The sequence below is a fragment of the Sander vitreus genome, chromosome 7 (genome assembly GCF_031162955.1).
Source record: "Sander vitreus isolate 19-12246 chromosome 7, sanVit1, whole genome shotgun sequence".
NCBI lineage: Eukaryota > Metazoa > Chordata > Actinopteri > Perciformes > Percidae > Sander > Sander vitreus.
Window position 1 is genome coordinate 26,149,718 of NC_135861.1, and position 22,273 is coordinate 26,171,990.

Consider the following 22,273-nt stretch of genomic DNA (forward strand, 5'->3'; position numbering starts at 1 on the left):
ACGTTTCCTTTTTCACACTCTACAACAGCGCAGGGGGATGTGCAGTTCCTTTTTGTACTGCCTCCCTGAAGTAGTAAAAAAATAAACTTACATGAAATTCTGTGAAAACCAGGATGGGATAATGTCATCTTAAGCCTCCAAAGCAAGTAAACAAAGTGAAGTGCCATCACATCTCTTTTCAGACAGCTTGTAAATGCTGTGCTGCACCCCAAAAAGTATTATGTACAAGAAGTTCCGCTTCTCGTCACACAAACAGGCTTGAATGTCTTTGCAATTGCAAATCTAACAATTGGGCTTTTTTCAATCTCTATATATGAGCCTTAAACCTTGTCTTTGCTTGTAGAAGGTGCCTTGTGTAATTTACTGATTTTTCATATCGACCATTTGTTCCATATTTGACGTTTCTCCCCTCAAGACAGTTGCAACAAAATTCCCCTTTGGCCAGCTTTATTCATTGTAAAGAAGTACGAACAGAGCACGAAGTGAGGTAAATGTATGAGAAGCTACAGCACGTGTTTGATGTGTACATGTAAAAACATTTAACACGGCCACATAAAAGCGATTTATATTTTTATATAAGTGGAATGAGTCCAAACTATTTTACCATTCCACAAGTAAAATATTAACAGCACACAAAGTGCTGCTGAACTTTTACTTAACAATATCCTCTTTGTTTCCCTGCTTGTCTTTATAAGTGTGTAATGGTGCATTAGCTCAGAAGTAAACGGATGCTCAGGCTTGCCTGAGCTTAACAGTGGTAACAAGCTTGAAATACAGCAACAGGTAATCATATTACCTCAACAACACCACTAGATATACAGCATCAAAATCAATTTAAGTCCCTCGTTAGGGTCTGAATTAGATGAGAACTTCACTAAGCAAGACTTTTTAGTCTTACTGAGCTTATTCATTAAGAGGAATCCCATACCACTCCTCAGTTAAAGACACTAGATTCTCCCTATTTTTCCCAACAACAAAAAAAAATCCTGTTAACTTGGTGTGTACTTGGAAAACAGCACAGTTCTAAGGTGTATAGAATTAACTGCATCTTTTTCTTTACTGCAAATCAGCTTCCAGTTTTGGGTTAAGACTTATTTTTTTACCTTAAATCTCAAAAGCATGCAAAGAACAGTCTAAAATGTTTTCATTTGTGGGGGGAAAAGGAGATGTTGACAACTCTTAGGAAGTTGTGCTGCTTAGTGCGCGAAAAAGAGCATAATCGCAAAAGCAGATGGCTTCAGGCTTCCTGTCCGTGTCGGCTGGCACCTTTCGGGTAGTTGGCAGAGAGAAATACAATGCTGTGCAAAAGCAGTGACACCTCTGAGTCTGCAGAAAATTAAACAAAAGAGGCATACAAATAGCATTACATTTTCAACTAGAAAAGCCATGTTTATAGGAAGGGTTAAAGGAATAGTTCAACATTTTGGCCAGAGAGTTAAATAAGAAGACTAATACCACTTTTATATTCTTGCATTAAAGAACTGCTGCATATGTGAAAAAAGCTGTATAAAGCCTTTTGTGGCTCCAAAGAGAGCTGCACAGTCTGATAAATTGCCACTTGAGTCAAGAGTTGGATGGGTGTAGTGCATTGTGGGTAATGTAGGTGCAAGGTTTTGATAAGGAAAAAAGAATGCATGGAATAAAAAACACAATCTCCTTTGTAGGGCGTCACACATGAAGCAACATTTCGTGCAATGGTGGACGTGGCCAAAATAGTCCTGGTTCTAACCTTGCTAACTGGACTTTTTACACATAAATATATATATGCAGTTGTGTTCAGAATAATAGCAGTGTGTTTAAAAAAAGTGAATAATGCTCAAAATCCTTAGAATAGCTTTTAATTCCATAATATCAATGCATTGGGAACACTGCACATTCAATTCCAAATCAAAACATGACCAAAATTGATCAAGTTTGTGTTCTACCTTTACAGAAAGTGAAGAAAAAGGAATATTAGGCTGTTCAAAAAAATAGCAGTATTTGCATTTGTCTTTACAAACTCAAACATTTACTGTATAAACTGAAAAATGTCTAAAGGGTTTGCTTTACTTTGAATCACTGCACTAATATTTAGTTATTATAACCATTATTTCTGAGAACTGCTTCACATCCGTGTTGCATGGAGTCGACCAATTTCTGGCACCTGTCAACAGGTATTCCAGCCCAGGACCATTGAACTACATTCTACAGTTCCTCTGCATTACTGGGTTTTGCCTCAGAAACAGCATTGTTGATGTCACCCCACACATTTTCTATGGGATTGAGGTCTGGGGATTGGGCTGGCCACTCCATAACATCAATCTTGTTCATCTGGAACCAAGACTTTGTCCATAACATGATTTTTGCACCACCATGCTTTACTGTCTTCACAGTGTACTGTGGCATGAATTCAGTGCATGGGGGTTGTCGGACAAACTGTCTGCGGCCCTTAGACCCAAAAAGAACAATTTCGCTCTCATCAGTCCACTGAATGTTGCCCCATTTCACTCTATGAGTATTTCAGTGTGAAATGCACCATAACCAGCATGCACAACATTTGCTTCCTTCCTTCCTTAAATATGGGCCATAATTGATACCTGTTTCTTCACAGAATCAATCACCTCACTAATTGAACACAACACTGCTATTATTTTGAACATGCCCCTTTCAATTACAGATTCATTTACACAGAATGAGCAGCATGCATGTCATGACTGTTGAGTCTGTTGGTTTTCTATGACTCTACAACACTTACTAGTAAATTATTTGCCATGTAGAAATATCACTTCTATCAAAAGATTTGATTTATGAGGTTAGTGATGTTGGACTGCTATTATTTTGAACACAACTGTATACATATTGGAGTGTAATATTTAGGAATAATTCCACTCCGCCATCAACACGTGATTCCTCCCTTCCTCGATGCGCCATTGCAGTCACATAACCTTGCGGTAATAGCTTTTTTTTCAGGCTTCTCATTGGCCAACATTGCGTGACTGGCTTACATGGCTTTAGGGTTAAGGTTAAATCACCACCTGTTGGTTTGGCATGCTCTTGACAGTGCTTCAATTGTGTTTTCTTTTGGAGAGACATTTTTTTCAAAACAGTGTTTGTGTGGACAGGATTGTTTTTTGAGAAGAGGAGGGAAACCCAAGTTTTCAAAAATACCTGTGTAAGGCCTAAGCTTAGTATAAAGACTGGAAATACAGGGAAAAATGTCAAGCATGTTTTAAACATAATCCTCTTAAAACTGTAATTAGTCAGTTTTTGTACAAAATAAACACCTAAGCTGTAATGTGCTAATTAGTGAGCTTTAGAGGTGCTGTTGGCTGAATTTGTTACCTACGGACAAAACTAGGCCAGCTGTTATCCTGTTTCTTTATGCTAAGCTAACCAGACGCTTCACATTTACAGTACAGCCATGAGTGGTATCAATCTTCTCAGCTAACTCTCGGCAAGAAAGCAAATCATTTTATACCATTTATTTATATATTAGACAAAACAGACATGTCAACAGGATAATGCTGAAGTAAAAAAAATTATAAGAATACTGCACATCCAAATGAAAATACCTTTCAGTGAGGAGGACACCTGAAGCCACTGGGATAACCACTCGCGGTACTGATTAATGCCAAGACTATTAGAATGGAGCCCCCTTACATAACAAGCCTAACAAGGGAGAAAAATGATGTATTTATATACCGCAGCTTACTGACGGATGCACATCCGTAAACCATGTTCATCATGTAAACCATTTTGGTTTGGCCAGTGAATGTGAAATTTGTGAAGTCGTGTAGAGTGACTGACCTTTCGGAGTTCGGAGTCACTCAGCTGGTGAGGGCCCAGCCTGCTGAGGGCCCGGTCCAGCTGGAGTAGCACCAGGCCGTGGTTGTTCAGCCGGCGGCCAATCAGGAAACCCGGGAGGTGAGGCGTCAGGAAGAGCAGGGGGCTGACAAGTCTCTGATTGGCCGTGAAGACAGACAGGAGAGATATTCTTGTGGTGTTCAGGTTCACCAAGCCATTTGCATTTGATGTAAACTGAATGAGTGTTTGTTGGTGCAGGATTTTAGAAGAGTGGAGGGGTGTTACTAGGGTTGGGTATCGTTTAGGTCGTCCCCCCCCCCTCGATACCGGTGCTAAAATTATCCTTTTAAACGGTGCCTGTACCGATACTTGAAATATAAAAAAAGAGCACAAAACCGCAGACAAGGACATGAAAGAACGGCTTGTTTATTGCTAAGACCGTTTAGCTTTAAGCATTTTAACCGTGTTTAGGCCAGCTAGTAGCTAACGGTAGGCTAATGTTACCTGCTGCCAAGTGTAGGGTTAACTAGCATCACGTGCAGTGATGCTTCTGTTGCCTGTAACGTCTTTTTCGAAGCACCAGAGGCACAGGCACGAAAAGTGCAAGCACCAAAATGAGGCCATATTGGCATCAGGTTTCTAGTTCCCAACCCTAGGTGTTACTAACCATTTGATCCACGCTCATCCTCTTTATACCCAGAGGAGGTCCAGAAAACAGGCTTCGGACGGCAAGGATTTCAGACACTTTAGGGATTGCTCCACTTTGCACCTGAAAATGAACAGAAAATCAGTTTATCCCATTTTCATGGAATAAAGTTCAACCTGTTGTTTTACAACTATGTATGTGTGGACTCTATCCGATTACCTAACCAACGATATTTGGCCATTAAGTCTTTTGTAATTTCATTTTTGTACTTGATGATAGTCTATACCTAAACTGAACTACATTTCATAGGCAAATATTGTACTCTTTTAGGCTGGCATCACACTGGGTGCGTGGCGTGAGCGTGTCAGCTGCATGGCGTGTCCGTTTTTATTTCGGCTCCCATGTTAACAGGTTAGAGCTCGGCCTGCGTGACACGCACGTCTCAGGCGCGCCGAAAATGTGTGCATGCTAGAAATAGAACCGTCGCCTATTTTTCACGCGACACGCAAGCGTTTTGGAAGAGTTTCCAGGCAAAATAGAATACAAAAATATGTTTATATGTCATTTTGACACAAATACATTTAGGTTTTGACATAAATGCAGATATAAATGTAATTTTGCAAAAAATAAATAAATAATTATCAATTTTCAAATATTGCACCTGTCAATACAGAACGAAATATTCTGTAGCCTATTTTGCCGTCAATACTGCCGACGTTATCTTTGCTGTAATCAAATCAGTATATAAGGTTGAAGAACGCTATTATTTAATTTTATCAATGGGAAACATACTGTACATGTGTACAGACAAGGCTAGCAGCAGCAGCAGCAGCAGCAGCGCCGCGTCAGATATGTTTCTGGTGTGAAAAGACATAGAAAACGCTACACAGCCGCCACGCAACTGATACTCCACTATAGTTAACACACAGCTGTAGTTCTTAGTTACTTTTCAGATAAGGATTTTAACATAGAAAAACATATGAGGAGTTTATAAAAAGTGTCTGGTTGTTCTTCTTGTCATGTTTCCGATGTCTATGAGTTGGTAGCAGTTCCAACAAAGACAAATTTATCCTATAAAACTTTACAGTTGGTTTTATCTTAATAAGTGTGAGGCCAAAAGAGGTCAAAATAATATCTTTAAAAATAAATAAATAATTGAATTCAATATTACACAAACAAAAGATTAGAGAAATGGCCAAAGAATGGAACTTAGTTTTTTTCCTTTGTTGCTCTCCCATCAATCATCTCACAACCCCTCAGATTTAAGTTGTGGTCCTCTGGATGAGCAGACCCCTACCATGGGAACCACTCTATTCACCTGCCTCACTGTATATAAAGTAGATGAAACTACCTCAACCAACTACAACAGTAAAATGCTAAAAATGTCAATTATAATGTATTATATTGTCTTGAATGTTATGTTATTATGTCATCTTTTCTTAACCCTTGTGTTGTCTTCCCATCGACCATGAGCTTGATGTCCTTCCGGGTCTTTTTTTTGTCGCTTTTTCCGCCCAGTTTGTGTCTCTTTTTGAGACACTTTTTTAAAGTCATGGTCAATAAAACTAATTTATATGACAATAATAATAATAATAATAATAATTCTTTAGTTTAAAAAAAAGAAGCTGAAATTATGAATTATTTTGACTAATAGTTAAGATCAGAGTGCATCACAGACTGGTTTATGTCAAAGTTAAGTCAGGAGACTGTTTTGAAACCATTTTAACCTTTTTTTCAAATGCTATGAAATTGAATAAAACACCTAAAATCCCCAATTCAATAAAAGTAATAACCTGCGAAGATCTTTCATCCATGCATGCATGTTATTTTGGGGCAATTTGGTTGAAATAAACCTATATTTCTGCTATGAAAAGCTTTGAAAACAGGACAACACAAGGGTTAGTTTTAGGCTAACGTCCACATGTACCAAAATGATTTTTCCCCCGTCTTCCCTATGTTCATGTTGTAAAGTGTATGTTTTGTACGTTGTTTTAAAAAACAAATAAAAATAGTTAATCGTAATAATGTAATATATAATAATATAATTTATATTATATTTTACTTATGTAGGGTTTGAATGCTTGTAATTACTTGTAAGGAGCTTCTGCGTTGTTTAAGCACTAGACAGTTCATATCCACAGTTGATAAATAAGCCCCAGGTGTTTGTCAGGTAGTTCTTACATTTTAGTTATTTTATCTGCTCAGTCACTTTCTGGACAGCGAATGCATCAATGTATGCTCTAAAATTATGCTTGTGCATATTTTCAACAGAAGAGTGTGATGTATAGCTGGTGGTACTAGAACAGATGGTTGGTAAAGGTTTGATCTATTCTACATCCATTCTTCTGTACCCTGTCACATATTTCCTCATCATAATGCCGTATTTCTACCACCAAACACTTCGGATGCGTTCACTTACTGTGGCACACAGGTCTTTAAGGCGTCTCTGTAGCTGGCCGTCTTTGACCTGTTGGCTCGTGCTCTCGAGCCCTTTGAGCACTGACCAGTGGTGCTGGGCCCTCAGGGAATGGTACAATCCCTGAAACTCCTCCTTCTGCTGACGAGTCCAGAAATGTGGGATCAGGAGCTGGCGGGGGAAAAAGTACCTGGCAGTGAACAGGAGAGGATGGTAGCAGAGAAGAGGAGGGACGGTAAAATATATATATATATATATCTCAACAGGGACAAGATAGCAAGGAGGATCCAACACTAACATTAAGAGGGACATAAAGGAACATTAATATCAATCATTTCAGAATGCTTTGCTGAATATGAATCAAAAGGGTGCCAACTGGAATGAAAAGATGGTTATTTTAAAGTAGCTCACATCAAGACAAAAACCAGGTAGTTGGCGAAGGGAGGGATAGATATCACCACCAGCGGCACGGCCTTGATCATGTCTCTGCGAAACTGCAAAACAAATGTGAAGTAAGTAAAGCTGCTGTGAGATAATACACTTTACAGAGCTGAAATTATACAATAAAGACAAAGCGTTAAATGAAAGTACTGCTCACTTATAAAGAAATAACTTGCAGAACGTAATTCTTGAATTCTGGAATCTGCTGCGGAACTTCAGACATCTGACTTAATCTGATTATTTTTCTTTGTCATTTCAATATCCAACTCCTTTCTTCTGTCTCATTTTTCTTTCTAATATTTAATTATAGCCTGCTAGCCTGACAAGCCAGACCCACATCAAGATGTTGGGTCTGGGAACTCACCATTGGTAGGGCTCAATCCGAGGGGCGGGATAAACAGTTGTCTGTCAAATTCCCTCTGCACTCATAGCCAACCAGAGCAACGCTAGTTGATAGATTAAACTTTTGCCGTATCCGGTCGGCAATAGTGTTGACGAACTGACCGAAGAGCCAGTTAATTAACCCGACTCATGTCACTGAACCGGGAGAATCGAGTGCCATACGTCAATGAACCGACTCACTCCTGTTCTCTTAATACATCCATGCATTCGTGCCGTTGTGTGTAGCTGGTATTCTTCTGCTAGATTGCTACGGTGTGTGTAGTAATCTAGCTCATTACCGCCTCCACTGGAGTGGTGGTAGAATCAATCAGGAAATGGCCTAGACCGCGCACCAGGCTACTGAACGAGACCGAATGTAACCGTGCAACCGGCCGCTCGAGTCTAATGTAATCAAGCGGTGTCTTGGTTCTTGGCAAGTTTGAGTTATTAACCAAGCCTTGTTTCTGGTGCATCTTAGATGAGTTCATGGCAAGTCACACATTATCGATGGGGAAGTAGGCTACATCACATACAAATACACGTCATGTTATCTTGGTAGTTATGTTAAGTTAAATGTTTGTTACATGGTAGGTAGGCTTTCACGAGGAGACCGCGCACCAGGCTACTGAACGAGACCCTAACCGTGCCTAATGCATGAGTCTATGTAATCAAACGGGTGTCTAGGTTAACGGCAAGTTTGAGTTATCAACCAATCCCAGAAGCCTTTATGTCTCGTGCATTTTAGAATTGTGTTCATGGAAATTCATAGGCTACAACATTTCCAAGGGGAAATTATTATATCACATACAAATACACGTAATGTTATCTTGGTAGTTATGTCAAGTTAAATGTTAGAAGTTAGACTGTCACAAGGAGACCGCGCACCAGGCTACCGAATGTCGGTCGGTATGAGTGTGTAAATAGTATGTCGAGACCGAATGTAACCGCAACCGCTCGAGTCTAATGTAATCCAGCGGTTTCTGGCGGGGGAAGGAAACACGCGATCACCACCCCCTACCCCGTGGGTACGCGAACCGGTGACCGAATCTATTAACTCGGTAGGCCAACCTATGACCGTCCGGTTGAACCGACTCGCGTAAAAGAGTCAGCTGTCCCATCACTAGTCGGCAAAACTCCAAACACATCTTCATTTTGTAAGAATGACTTCAGTGCTTAACTCAAGTCATCCAGAGTCGCGGCTAAAGGTGATTCAAAAGGGCGCCGTTTGCCAGCAGCAGCATCCATCTTCTTTGTTTTCAAGTAGCAGGAAAGTCATGCAGAACTGTTCTCTTAATACAACTCTGCCGTCCTTACGTTAAGCCCGCCCACCAACTCTATACACGATGTGATTGGCCTGACCAGAGTTTGGTTTTTCCAGCTCGCAAGCCAACAGAGAGTTGCTAGACGACCTTGGCTGCAAATTACATTTGCTGCCGCTAGGGTGCGTCTAGATTTCTAGGCTAATAGCCTGCTAGAATGGGTCACCAAATTTGGCGCCCCTTAATATACCTGGCCAGCCTGCCCAGGTAAAGTCTATGTGTGGGAAACACTGGTATAGGTCTTTTACTGGAATCTCCACTACACATCTTCCACTATTAGAAAAACTTTTTTTTCTCCTAGCTCTGTAATACAACACAGCACTAACATCTTCTTTTATTTTTTAGGATAGTTTCAGGTTTATTCAAGTCCATCTTACTCACTATTAACATTAACTGCAGTGCACACAATAGAAGATACTGCCGGCCTCCTTTGAAGTAATGCTGTTTGATCATTTTATTGTATCTTCTACTTAGTGTTTTGGAAACGTGTAAAAACATGATCAATAATCTACAGCATTTCTACCCAGCCAATCGTCTCACTGTGTCTTAAAAAATATCAAATATTAAAAATTGTTGACTCAATATCTGGTTATAAATGTGACAGTGTTGTGACCCACCTGTCTGAGCTTCTCCATCTCCCTGTAGGGCAAATCCTTGAACTGCACTCCATCAGAGAACATCTTAGCTTTTATCCTCTGCACATCTTTGGCATCTCGGAACAGTAGCTTGAATCCTGGAATAATAAAAAACACGTTGATGCTAATGCAAATATGGATGAAAGTGATGGCGGCGTAGCTTGCCATGCTAGGTGCTGGCCTTGCCATCGGGGGAGCAAATGGGGTTCAGTGTCTTGCTCAAGGACACCGTCGTGTGAACAGGAGGAGGTGGGCATTGAACTACCAACCCCCTCTTAAACCACAGCCGCCCTGTACTAGGGCTGAACGATTTTTGAAAATAAACTAATTGCGATTTCTTTCAAAAATATTGCGATTGCAATTCAATATGCGATTATTTTTAAGCTCTTTGTCTTCTGTATTATTCAACAAAGACAAGCAATAAATCATTGTATAGTATGAACAATACGAGATTAGATAGATTAAACAAACTGTTCTTTCCTGGAGGCCAGGCCTGTATGTGATGATGAAATTAGGTGATGCATGAATTTATATGAATGACATTTAACTACTTCAGTCACAGTAGTATATTGAGCACTGACCGCCTGGTGTAAACATTCATATGAAAGTCAGAAACAAATCACACAAACTAAAGTGCAGATTGCAGAAATATAAAAACAAATATGTGGCTTTACCACACTTAGTAGTATTTACATTTAATTATCATTTACTGTAACATATGTAAACATGTGGATTGCACTTTTTAAACACTGTCTTTGAACTTTACTAGACAGTTAAATAAGTAAAAATATAGTATATACAGTATATACAATGGTGTATTTTTTTTTACAGCGCACACAGAGGAGCTGCCTCCAGCCCATCCCTCCCCTCATGAAGTTGCGTGCCGCGTGCATGACAGCGTCAACATTGCACTCACACTCAGAGAGGCTATCGTTACGTTAGCAGTAGCATGCTGCTGTTGGTCTTGCCGTGGGATTAACTGTACTAATAAAACCGTTGAAACAACGCAGCCACGCTGCTGTGAAAGCTCCCCTAACGTCATTTATCAGAGTCTGGTTGTTACCCCTCTCCATATCTTTATAACGGGGCTAGCTAACTGGAGCTAACCGCTAATCAGAGCTAATCGTTGCTAACCGAGCCTTCAGTTCTACGTGCCTGTATCTATTAACTGCATGTATGGACTCGAGCCCAAATAAAACCCTTAATTTTATTAAAATGGCTGTAAAAGTTTTAAACTACAACTCAGAGTTGTTTGAATGACAGAAATCTGCTCAAGGTACGCCGTAGCGTTAGCGTGCTAAGTTGATGCGGGTGCAGACTGATTTGCTCTTGCGAGTCATGTGACCAAATCGCAGCCTTTGCGATTAGGAAATCGCGTCTTTACATATTGCGATATTATCGCAAATGCAATTAATTGTTCAGCCCTACCCTGTACTGTGCACTGCAGTCCCATTAACATTACCATTTTGTTTTTTCCACTTTTGAACTTTAATCTTAAAAAACTGCAACTATACAACCATACAGTATTAACGATGCCAGAGAAGTGAGTTACAGTAACAGTCTATCTTACCTTCCGTAAAAGTGTGATAGAGTTGATAAAAGCGGGGAAATCGCCTTTTAAGGAAACCTTCATATTTGGTATTTACCCTCTGGAGGCTGGAGGCCACATAGCGACCAATACCTCGTCTAACTTTGGACGATGAGTAGTGTCGGCACAGGGGCAACCTGTAGAGTAAAAGAGGTAAACACAAATAAATTAACGTCTACTAAAAGATCAGCAATTAAAATGCAGGTGGGTTTTTTCCCCCCGATGTGGAGGTGTGCTTCGGTTCTCCGTGTGTAGGAGCATGATTTAATAGGGAATTTGGTCTTTCAAAAATGCTACTCTGAAAAATCTTAAATAAATACATTAATGCAGTATCATAATACTACTCTGAAAAATCTTAAATACATTAATGCATCATAACAACGTATCATAACATGCTCCCCATATTCTTCCTAGAACTTCAACAATTAGTCGACCTATCGATTAGCAGATCATCAGAAAAATAATCGGCAACTATTTTGATAATCAATTAACCGTTAAAGTAAATCTTCATGCAAAAATGTGTTTTTCGTTTTATTAAAGACATCACCTTGGACTATGAAAAACTGGGATTAACATGTTTCCCTATTAATTATTACTAACCTGCAGATTAATCGATAATGAAAATAATTGTTAGTTGCAGCCCTAATTCTTACACTAGAGTCAGTAGTGGTGTAAAATCTAACACAATTAGCTATGTAGTGGGAGCAATATTTCTTATGGGATTGGGTCTATCGAAATACGCTAACCCTGATAAAAGAAAACAAGATATCAAAATATGCTCCCAATATATTCTTACAGTACACTAATCCCTGTTTTGTAATCAAAAACACAAATGAGGTGTCATAATATTGACGGGAATACACAAAAACACATCTTTCGACAAGGCAGCATAAATCGTCAGAACTCCTCCATGCTCAGTGGTTTGGATATTTTTTAGACAAAAATCAAAGGTGGTTGTATGCTGGTCGTGTATCAATGACACAGCATAGTAGCATGATTTAAATATAAAGTGGACAACTGAGTTTACATTATAACATATCTTTAAATCAAACACAAACGGTTGAGCATGTAGCAGCCTAACGTTACTGAGTTGCAGCTAGCTTAATTTAGCAAGGGTTCAAGTGAGATGCGAGTAAAACAAAGAGACAAATCTTGGACGAATGAAACATAAAGATGTTTAAACATACCTGGACTGACAGGACCCATAAGGAAAGTAAAGCCCATTTGATATCCTGTTTGTCCGGAGACCACACAGACGGGTCAAAGACAAATGGCTACACAGGTTGAAGCAGGACAGCGCCATGTTTCATACATGCATACAGTAAAGTTCCGCGTACGTTACCGTAATGACGCTCATGTACGACAAAGCCAAAAGCCGTTCAGTTATCGTAAAGTCTGCCGTGTACACGGATTCAACGATGTATTATTGGCAATAACACACACACACACACACACACACACACACACACACACACACACACACACACACACACACACACACACACACAGGCTTTTCTCTACCTACTCATACTTTCAGCTAGAAACTTAATCCAAACCTTACAATGTTACACACCTTTCATACATTATTATTCAAGTTTTAAGGCCAGCAATTAAGTTTCCACAACTTTATCGGTATTATTCAGCTTTTAATGGCAATCATACAAATAACCTATACAAATATTCCCAAACTATTTCCAACTATTCCTACATTCCTGCATACTTACACATTTAAAGCCAATAGCATCAGCTTTTCAGTATCATGACGCAATTTCTTCAGATATTGCGTTCTCGAGTTTACTTGATGCTGGGTCACCTTCAGGTATTTTTAAAAAGTATATAAAATATTGAGCAAAAGTAACGACTATTGGGTTAATTTGAATGCAGATGATTTTAGGCAGGAAGTCATGTGACTTCGAGATGTTCCCTAAATGGGGGCGGAGCAACGAAATTATCGAAAGCTTTCACCGGTCTCAAGCATAGCTGGACAGTTAAAGAAAGCAAGACACCGACAAGAAAAAGAACAAAAAGGTCCATAAAATTTTATTTTGCGTGGCAATACTCTCAATGTTGTAACCGACTGTATTTCAAAGCACTTGTTAAAAACTTCGTAAACATTCTTTCAGGTAATATGAATTATACTCTTTATTGGCCAATTTACAATTAAGGTTGGGCGACTTGCCAAGTTTTTGCTAGCAAACATCGCCACTAACATTAGCCAACATTTTACGGCTGCGCGGTTAAGGGCAATGCTTGACAATGAATAAGCTAATTATAGTTCAACGAATACTTCTAGATAATGAGTCTTATAACCATCCAGGTGAAACTTAACTGCACTAAACGGCTGATTGGAAACTGCAAACCTGGGTACGTTTTGACCGTGTAAACATAATATATCTGGTGCTAATGCGTTCTCTTCTCTTTCCCCCAGGCGACTGCTTCACTCAGTGTAGATAGCATAGAGTATAACTAACGCCAGAACTTGGTATATGATTCCAAACAACCCTACACCTCGAATCAGGTGTTAGATAATTCGGCTCACCTGTACACTAGACAAAATTCTGCATATTAATGATGCCATTGTCATGGTTCTGCCACTTTTGAATGTGCATCTAGAAACCAATAGAATTCCTTATTTGTTTTGACCTTATATCTACTTTGTTTTTATTTGTATTCCATGTTAACTTGAATTGTATCTATCACCCTACCAGTTTGCCAGTTGGTGTCTTCAGTAAATCCCAGCTAGCGATGGCGGCCACCATCAGATTTGGAACCACCTGTGCTCCATGCAAAACTGCTCCTGTCCAGAGTCCACAGTTGGAAGAAGAAACCGGTAAAACAAAAATATTTCCTCACATTTTAACATCTTAAGTTGTCTTCCGTTATAGTAAATATTAAAGGGTTAAACGTTTTTGTTCTTCTCTGACTTTAAAGATGAAAAAGGAAACTGTGACCCGGAAAAACTTCTGCAGTGCCCTTTTGATAAGAACCACCAAATCCGAGCCTGCCGCTTCCCTTACCATCTTATAAAGTGCAGAAAGGTGAGTCAAACTCATTATAGCAAGTAACACCAGCAGGCATGGCAAAATATTGTAGATTTACATGGACGTAGAGTTCAGGGATGTGTGTATTATGTATATTTGAACCAAAAATGTCCTTTCCTTTGCCTCTTTTCTCTCTCATTTATGTAGAATCATCCGAAACTGGCCATGGAGCTAAAAACCTGCCCTTTCAATGCTCGCCACCTGGTCCCCAAGCATGAGCTGACATACCACACTGAAACCTGTGAAGACAGAATATCTGTGGACACTGAAGATGGTAAGTCATCACTTTTTGGCTTTTTTTTTTTTTTTACCTTGCAGAGTTAACATGCTCTCGCAGTGTTTTGCGTTGAATTATGCTGTGTTTACAGGTGGAAGCACAAATGGACTTAGTAAATGGCAGGTCCCAGTCAGCACTTGGGTAAACCAGAACATGACTGAAGATTGGGACAAAGGTATTACTAATAACTACAACTTGTTTTAACACTTTGATTTTTGTGTGATTGAACAAAGAAGTTTGAGTTTGAAATATTCAATGCATAGTTTCTAAAGCAACTTTCTTTTTCTCCCCTTCCATGCTCAGAACCAGACTTTGAAAACTCTGATTTTGTCTGTAAAAGTAACTGAGCATTTTGTCGTGCAGAGGCTGATGATGATGCCGCTCCGTTTGTCTGGGGTGTAAATACAGTCTTGAATCAGAAGTAAGTGTTATTCTTCATCCAATCTGCTTCAGATCTTAGCATGTGCATATTTTCTTAATACCTTAACTGTTGTCTTGTTTCTCTGCAGGCAGCTACAGGAAACGAGGCCCACCAACAACCTTGGTCCAAGTTTTAGAACTCCCAATACCCTTCCCTGGACCCCGATATAAACCATAATGTATGCGTAACTTATTTTATATTGGATCTACTGTAGGTTCAAGTTGCAGCAGTCTCATTTTAGTCACCTGATGTGGTACCATAACTGCAGGCATAGCCTCCATTTGTTTTAGTTTTCTGTATTTCCTTGCATTCCCAACTGTTAACAGTTACAAATGGCAGTAGTTGAATATTGTGGGCTTGTTATATTAAAGGTGTTTTTATTTCAAATAATTGTGTGAAGTTAGCATGGTATGTGTTCTATTTCAAATTTTGTGGTTGAGTTATGAAAATGTTGTGATGTGCATGGATTTCAAATACAGTTTGGCAATGGGATGGGACTGTTCCTATTTTGTTTTTCTATTTTAGAAAGCCTCAGTGGCAGTACTACAAAATGAAAGAAAATAAATTAGAAAAGACATTAAATGGGTACAGAAAATACACACATGGACAATGTGTATATACACACAGGCCTATTTCAAAATAGCAATTGGGTCGTAAACTCACTTATATTTTATAATAACTATAGTCAATCGTTGAGGTACTCTTCCCAAGCAAAGTAAGCAGCTGTTCAGAAGTTTTAAGTGTCACTTCATGGCCACAGGATGGCAGTACTCATCAACCCAAGCACTGACATCACTATCTGCCTGCTTCCCACTCAATTTAATACTTCATTCCTTTGATTTGATTATCCCCTTTTTGTTTCAAGTAGCTCCTCTGGTAAGCAAATATGTTTAATAAAGGCACTTTTCATGCATAAAGTACATCATTAGCCATTGCAGTGTGGAGGGATTTAGTTAATTTACATAAATAAAAGTCCTAATACCACACTGAAAATATGTTACAAGTAAAAGTCCTATGTTAATGTTAAGTAAAAATATATAGTATAATCAGGAAAATGTACTCAAGACTTTAAAGTAAAATTACTCTATGCAGAGAAATGGCTCCTGTGACTGTTCAACTATTATATATACAATTATCAGACTGTTGACAATCAAGCATAAATGTAAAGGCAGGATTTTACTGTTTTGGTTAACTGAGTTCGAGCTAATTTTGAACTATTTTGAATGAAACTGCAACTGTTTTTTTTCATTATGGATTAATCTGCAAATTATTTTCACCATCAATCAACTGATTGTTTGGTTTGTAAAAAAAAAAAGGGGGGGGGGTAAATTATGTCACAATTACCCAAGACCCAAAGTGACACCTTCCTAATGTTTGTTTCACTCGAGTGACTTCAGTGTGATGAGTCTCAGAATAATCCCAGTGTGAGACCTGCCAGCCTGAGCACTCTGTCATATCTAAGTGGCATTATTGATTTCATGTGATGACTGTCTATTTTAGTTGTGGCTATTAATAGAAGTGTTCAGACGGGCCTGCTGCCCTGTCACCATCAGTAAGGATGAGGAGATATGACTCCTCAGAGAAGAGTACGTGCACATCTTCTGCCCTGCACAGGCCCCTATGTCTCTCGAGGAACCGCTTCCTCCTCTTAAATGTAAAGCTGTTACTACCTGCACACTGAGTGATATGAAGAAGCTCATGTTAGTTCTGAACTCTTCAACTTGTCATTGATGAGGCTTAAATGTCATGTTGTCTCTTCTGATCCCAAGTCAGTGATGTTAATTTGAGCTCAGCAGAGCGGTGTGCCAGCAGGATTACATATGATTTACAAAAAACAAAACTGCACTTGGCAAGATATATAAATAGTTCTTAAGATGTTCTCCAATTTCTAAATACTGTGGATATTTATCGCTATTATTTCCTATCAAAAATTCTACATTCAAAATTAAAAGTACAGCAATTATTAGCAATTAAATGTTCTAAAATTATAAAATACTCATATAATTACATTACTGAATTGTACATGTGGAGCTATACTGCTTTATATACCGTTAGTTCATTTAAAACAATGAATCATACTTTATCAGATGATCGTATGTTTTCTGCAAAAAATCATGATCTTAAAAGCCTTGGAAATGAGGTACACATAAAATGAAAACACTTAAGTACAAGTACCTCGAAACTATACTTAAAAATATTATTGAATAAATATACTTCTTTTTCACTATTGGCAATGTCCATATTATAGATATAAACTTAATTAAATGTCAATCTAGTCTATAATAAAAATGTAATTGGTGTCTGTCCAATTGGTGTCTGTCAAATGTCCAATCTACTGCGTTTCCTCTCAAGATGTTAGACCAAACCCTTTTCCTCTAAATGAATGTCGTTGTGGCTATTGATCAGTAATAAATTATCATTGATTAAAACCATTTCCCCCTTTTTGGCTAGAAATCTAATACCAAATCCATGTTTAAACTCCTGCTGACCAGCAGCATAAAATGAAACTAAATAGCCTGGGTACATCCTGTTCTAAACAGAGTGCCCAGTACAAGTCACTGCCAGTGGGGAGAAGCACTGTAAGTCTACTGGAGAAAAGACACTGTATGTTGCCAGTCACCTGTGAGACTTCCTCCCTTCTCCTGTTTCAATGGCTTGATTAAAGTGCATTTCTAAACATGGCATTTTTAGGGTGGCATCAACCTTTAAGACAACATATTTTGTCTACTTGTTCTGAGTTTTTCTGCTCCTTCAGAGTATGTTTCAAGGTCAGTGCACCACTTTGATCCAAACTGAAACATCTCAACAACTATCTGATCGATTGCCATGAGATTTTCTACAGACCTTCATGGTCCCCAGAGGATGAATCCTACTGGCTGGCTTTCCCCTGACTTTTTTCTCTAGCGCCCCCATGAGGTTTACATTTGTGGTTTTGAGTAAAATGTCTCAACGGATAGCCACGAAATTTGGTTCAGCCATTCACTAATCACTTTGTTTTTTCAGACTCAAACTCAGACTTATTGAGTTTTAATTTTTACAGCAAACAAACAGAGGCAAAATTAAAATACACAACTGTATTATGTTGATATTGAAATATCAGAGTGAGGGCACTAAAATAAGATAATAAGGATAGAATTATACTTAAAAATAAAAAAAATTAAAATGAATACAATAGAATAGACAGTCCATGACAAGAAAAATTAGACCATGCACGACATGTTAAGCAGTCTTTCCAGGAGACTACCAAAACACTGCTGTGTGTCCATTCATTGTCCAATGTGAGGTTGAGGTAGTCCAATAAACAGACCCCTGTATTGCACCCAGACCACTTCCACCCTCAATTCCGTCACTAATCACTTTGTTGATCCCTTAACTTTTCATCTAGCACCATAACCAGGTCAACATTTATTTATGATCTTATTGTCCAATACTTTGGTTTATGACTAAATGACATGTCCATAAGCTTCAGCTGCACTTTGTGTTTAGTTTAGCTATGAACACGCCAAACTGAGATGGTAAACATAGTAAACATACCAGCTAAACATCAGCATGTTTGCGTTGTCACTGTTAGCATGTTGATGTTAGCATTTAGCTCAAAGCGCCTCTGTGCCCTTAGCTAAGTAAGCCTACAGCCTCACAGAGCTGTAAACCTTTAGTCTTGTTAAAATGAATACCAGATACACATCACAAAAATTATAATAATGACATACAATAAATAAAAATAAATAATAGATAGGTAAATCAGAAAGCTACAGGTATGCTGTGTTTCAGACGCTTTTGACCTTTTTTTTTTGCTGTTTTCTAAGAATGTTTGCAATGTGATAATTCCAACGTTTGACCTCTGTATGTACAATATCCCTAAAAATCTAATTAAAGTAATGATATTTTCATAAACTGACATCTTTGGGGACACATTTGACCCCAGCTGGTCATCTGAGGGTTTAAGGGAAGTAAAAGCCACTGAGCATGCTCCTTTACTTTTTAACTATAAAATTCAACTTGCTGCTTGTTTGGATATATTTCACAGTACACTCTTCTGGTCCACAATGAGCTATGACCCTTATGATACTCATCACGCTCACCCGGCAGCTGGACACTCTGCTAACAAGTTTCAGGCACGCAGTGAAACCCAAGCCTCTTTGTTGATCTTATTTTATAAATGTGACATTCTCATATTCTCACAGACATTAAGAGTCCTGCACAATGTGGAGTGGACACTTTAGTCTCTGTAACTGGCCTCTTATCCTGTAACTCTGTCTGAAGCTTGTGATCCTCTATTATCACTGGTATTTCATACTCAACTCAAACAAGCTGCAGTCAAGTTGCTCTTGAATTCCCAAGTTTCCACTAAGGCATGATTGGTAGATCATAAGAGAGCTACCCTACCCCCCTTTGTCGCTATCAGTGTACCATTACCCACATACGATCCGTAATAGGAGTGATCTATCCTACTGCTCTTAATGCATAAGTCCAACATTTGCAATGTTATCAAGTCCTCCAACTTATATTAAGTTACGTAACAACACCAGGCGGAGAAATTTAGAAGCTGTAACTCAAGAGAAGCATGAGGCCAGCTGGTTGCTGCTTCAGATAATTTAGCTATAGGTAACCTCTAAAACCATGAGCAAGGTCTATTCTCAGTGTTTGATATGACATCGGACCAAGTGCAAAAAATCGAGTGACATGACAAGAATTCAAGTGACGCTGAAGCATATACAGTGGGGAGAACGTAGTATTTGATACACTGCAGATTTTGCAGGTTTTCCTACTTACAAAGCATGTAGAGGTCTGTAATTTTTATCATAGGTACACTTCAACTGTGAGAGACGGAATCTAAAAAATCCAAATCCAAATCTGAAAAATCCAGAAAATCACATTGTATGATTTTTAAATAATTAATTTGCATTTTATTGCATGGCATAAGTATTTGATCACCTACCAACCATTAAGAATTCCGGCTCTCACAGACCTGTTAGTTTTTCTTTAAGAAGCCCTCCTGTTCTCCACTCATTACCTGTATTAACTGCACCTGTTTGAACTCGGTACCTGTATAAAAGACACCTGTCCACACTCAATCAAACAGACTCAACCTCTCCCTGGCCAAGACCAGAGAGCTGTGTTAGGACATCAGGGATAAAATTGCCAGACTACTGGGGCTGGGATGGGCTGGGACAATAGGCAAGCAGCTTGGTGAGAAGGCAACAACTGTTGAAACAATTATTAGAAAATGGAAGAAGTTCAAGATGACGGTCAATCTCCCTTGGTCTGGGGCTTCTGCATAAGATCTCACCTCGTGGGGCATCAATGATCATGAGGAAGTGAGGATCAGCAGAACTACACAGCAGGACCTGGTCAATGACCTGAAGAGAGCTGGGACCACAGTCTCAAAGAAAACCATTAGTAACACACTATGCCTGACCTGAATCCAATAGAAAATCTTTGGAGGGAGCTGAAAGTCCGTATTTCCCAGCGACAGCCCCGAAACCTGAAGGATCTGGAGAAGGTCTGTATGGAGGAGTGGGCCAAAATCCCTGCTGCAGTGTGTGCAAACCTGGTCAAGAACTACAGGAAATGTATGATCTCTGTAATTGCAAACAAAGGTTTCTGTACCAAATATTAAGTTCTGCTTTTCTGATGTATCAAATACTTATGTCATGCAATAAAATGCAAATTAATTACTTAAAAATCATACAATGTGATTTTCTGGATTTTTGTTCTAGATTCCGTCACTCACAGTTGAAGAGTACCTATGATAAAAAAATACAGACTTCTACATGCTTTGTAAGTAGGAAAACCTGCAAAATCGGCAGTGTATCAAATACTTGTTCTCCCCACTGTAGATAGACTCAAATGCACTGTCAACCTACACCCCAGTGTGACTGCAGCTAAAAATGGATGTGCACTGAGCAACTCATGTTGGTTCGGTGTGCTGTTGGACAAAAGTGTGTCTGAAGTTAAATAAACACCAGAGAACATAATTAACACAATGTACTGAATACTGCATATGTTCTTTGTAGGAACTTTGTTATAGATGGGTCTGGTGTTGTGCTTCAATGACGACTTTAATCCCCTGGTTGGAGAAAAACAAAAGATACCTAGCTACATTAATGTAAAATACCAAGAGAAAAACGTTGAGAACCACGTCACTCACTACTGATTGTTAACAAAACTAAAAAAGAATAGTCTAACATTAACACAATGTCAAGCTGAACGAATGAAGTGAAATAGAGTGGCAATTCAGTCTGATTATCAGACTACTTTTATAATCTAGCTCCTTTCACATAAACTTGCATAAAATATTTTGCAAACTGAAGAAGTGGGCTGGATTAGAGCCTGACTAATACTGGATTTATGAGGCCGTTTTTTTACATAAAGACATAACATTTAAAAAAGAAATCCCTTAAATTTGGTTATTAAAGATTATTACCAAGATGTGCACTGACTGAGGCATTTCATTGCAATTTCTTGGCACTTATCAGCAAACATACTGTATATGCCGACAGTGACTATAGATAATAAGCCAATATCACCTGATGACCTTATCAGTCTAGCTCCCACGTGGATACAGGCTGTTTCCTTGTTTTTAGTGTCCTTGTCTTCAGACTGAAATATCTCAACAACTATTTAATGGATTGCCATGGAATCTAGTACAGGCCTTTACGTCCCCCTCACCATCGTTTCATATAACTTTGGTGATCTTCTTATTAATTCATGATCCTGAGCCTCTGTAATCATGCTGACTTTGCATGTTTTGGACCATTATAGTGGATCATAGAGGCCCATGGGCTGTCAACAGGTGCACCAGAGTAATCTATAAATAATATTGTTTTATTGGCTGACTTGCAGCACTTCTTCCATAACATTTACTTCAAGCTGTACAAGTTTTTCATTTATGTTTTTGACACATATATACACACACACACACACACACACACACACACACACACACACGCATGTGAGAATGTGACATTATACAATGATGAAGTAGTCTGTGTCACTTGAGACCGGACTGGGAATTCCACTGGTTTCTAAAAAAAGACCAGCACATAACTGGGTGGGAGGTGGATTCTTATCTGTTGCCAAAAGAAGAGGTTACACTTGACTCAGGCTTACAGGCTGCTGGCATAGCAACACACAATGGATCCACACAATGGAAGAATAAACTGTATACTAATTTACTTAACAAAGTAAGACTTATTGTTATTTATAATGTTTGCAATTCACAAGCACAAGTAGGGACAACTTAAAAAAAAAAAAACTACAAGCACGCCCTAATTCAATATACTTCTCTAAATATGTAAAGATGACAAAAAGCAGTCGGAATA

The 22,273-nt window shown here is 38.8% G+C and overlaps 2 protein-coding genes across 5 annotated transcripts; one reads left to right on the plus strand and one right to left on the minus strand.

The window, feature by feature from the left end:
- Positions 1-430: 430 nt before the first annotated feature.
- On the minus strand, positions 431-13,103 carry letmd1 (LETM1 domain containing 1). 2 transcript variants are annotated; one of them, XM_078255670.1, is made up of 9 exons: positions 12,934-13,103; positions 11,192-11,346; positions 9,604-9,719; positions 7,257-7,339; positions 6,849-7,035; positions 4,451-4,552; positions 3,787-3,939; positions 3,552-3,648; positions 431-1,326 (listed from the first exon to the last, which is right to left on the minus strand). In XM_078255670.1, the coding sequence occupies exons 1-9, from the start codon at positions 12,951-12,953 to the stop codon at positions 1,238-1,240; spliced, it is 1,002 nt and encodes a 333-aa protein (XP_078111796.1). In that variant the 5' UTR covers positions 12,954-13,103; the 3' UTR covers positions 431-1,237. The 2 variants fall into 2 exon arrangements, with proteins under 2 accessions (XP_078111796.1, XP_078111794.1); XM_078255668.1 differs by lacking the exon at positions 12,934-13,103 and adding an exon at positions 12,397-12,844.
- Positions 13,104-13,148: 45 nt separating this feature from the next.
- gtsf1 (gametocyte specific factor 1) lies at positions 13,149-15,440 on the plus strand. 3 transcript variants are annotated; one of them, XM_078255674.1, is made up of 7 exons: positions 13,149-13,237; positions 13,918-14,039; positions 14,141-14,247; positions 14,398-14,524; positions 14,619-14,702; positions 14,891-14,948; positions 15,037-15,440. In XM_078255674.1, exons 2-7 carry the CDS (start codon positions 13,955-13,957, stop codon positions 15,116-15,118), a joined length of 543 nt encoding a protein of 180 aa, XP_078111800.1. In that variant the 5' UTR covers positions 13,149-13,237; positions 13,918-13,954; the 3' UTR covers positions 15,119-15,440. The 3 variants fall into 3 exon arrangements, with proteins under 3 accessions (XP_078111800.1, XP_078111799.1, XP_078111798.1); XM_078255672.1 differs by lacking the exon at positions 13,149-13,237 and adding an exon at positions 13,393-13,573; XM_078255673.1 differs by lacking the exons at positions 13,149-13,237; positions 15,037-15,440 and adding an exon at positions 13,387-13,573 and having other exon boundaries at positions 14,831-14,914.
- The last annotated feature ends 6,833 nt before the right edge of the window (positions 15,441-22,273 follow it).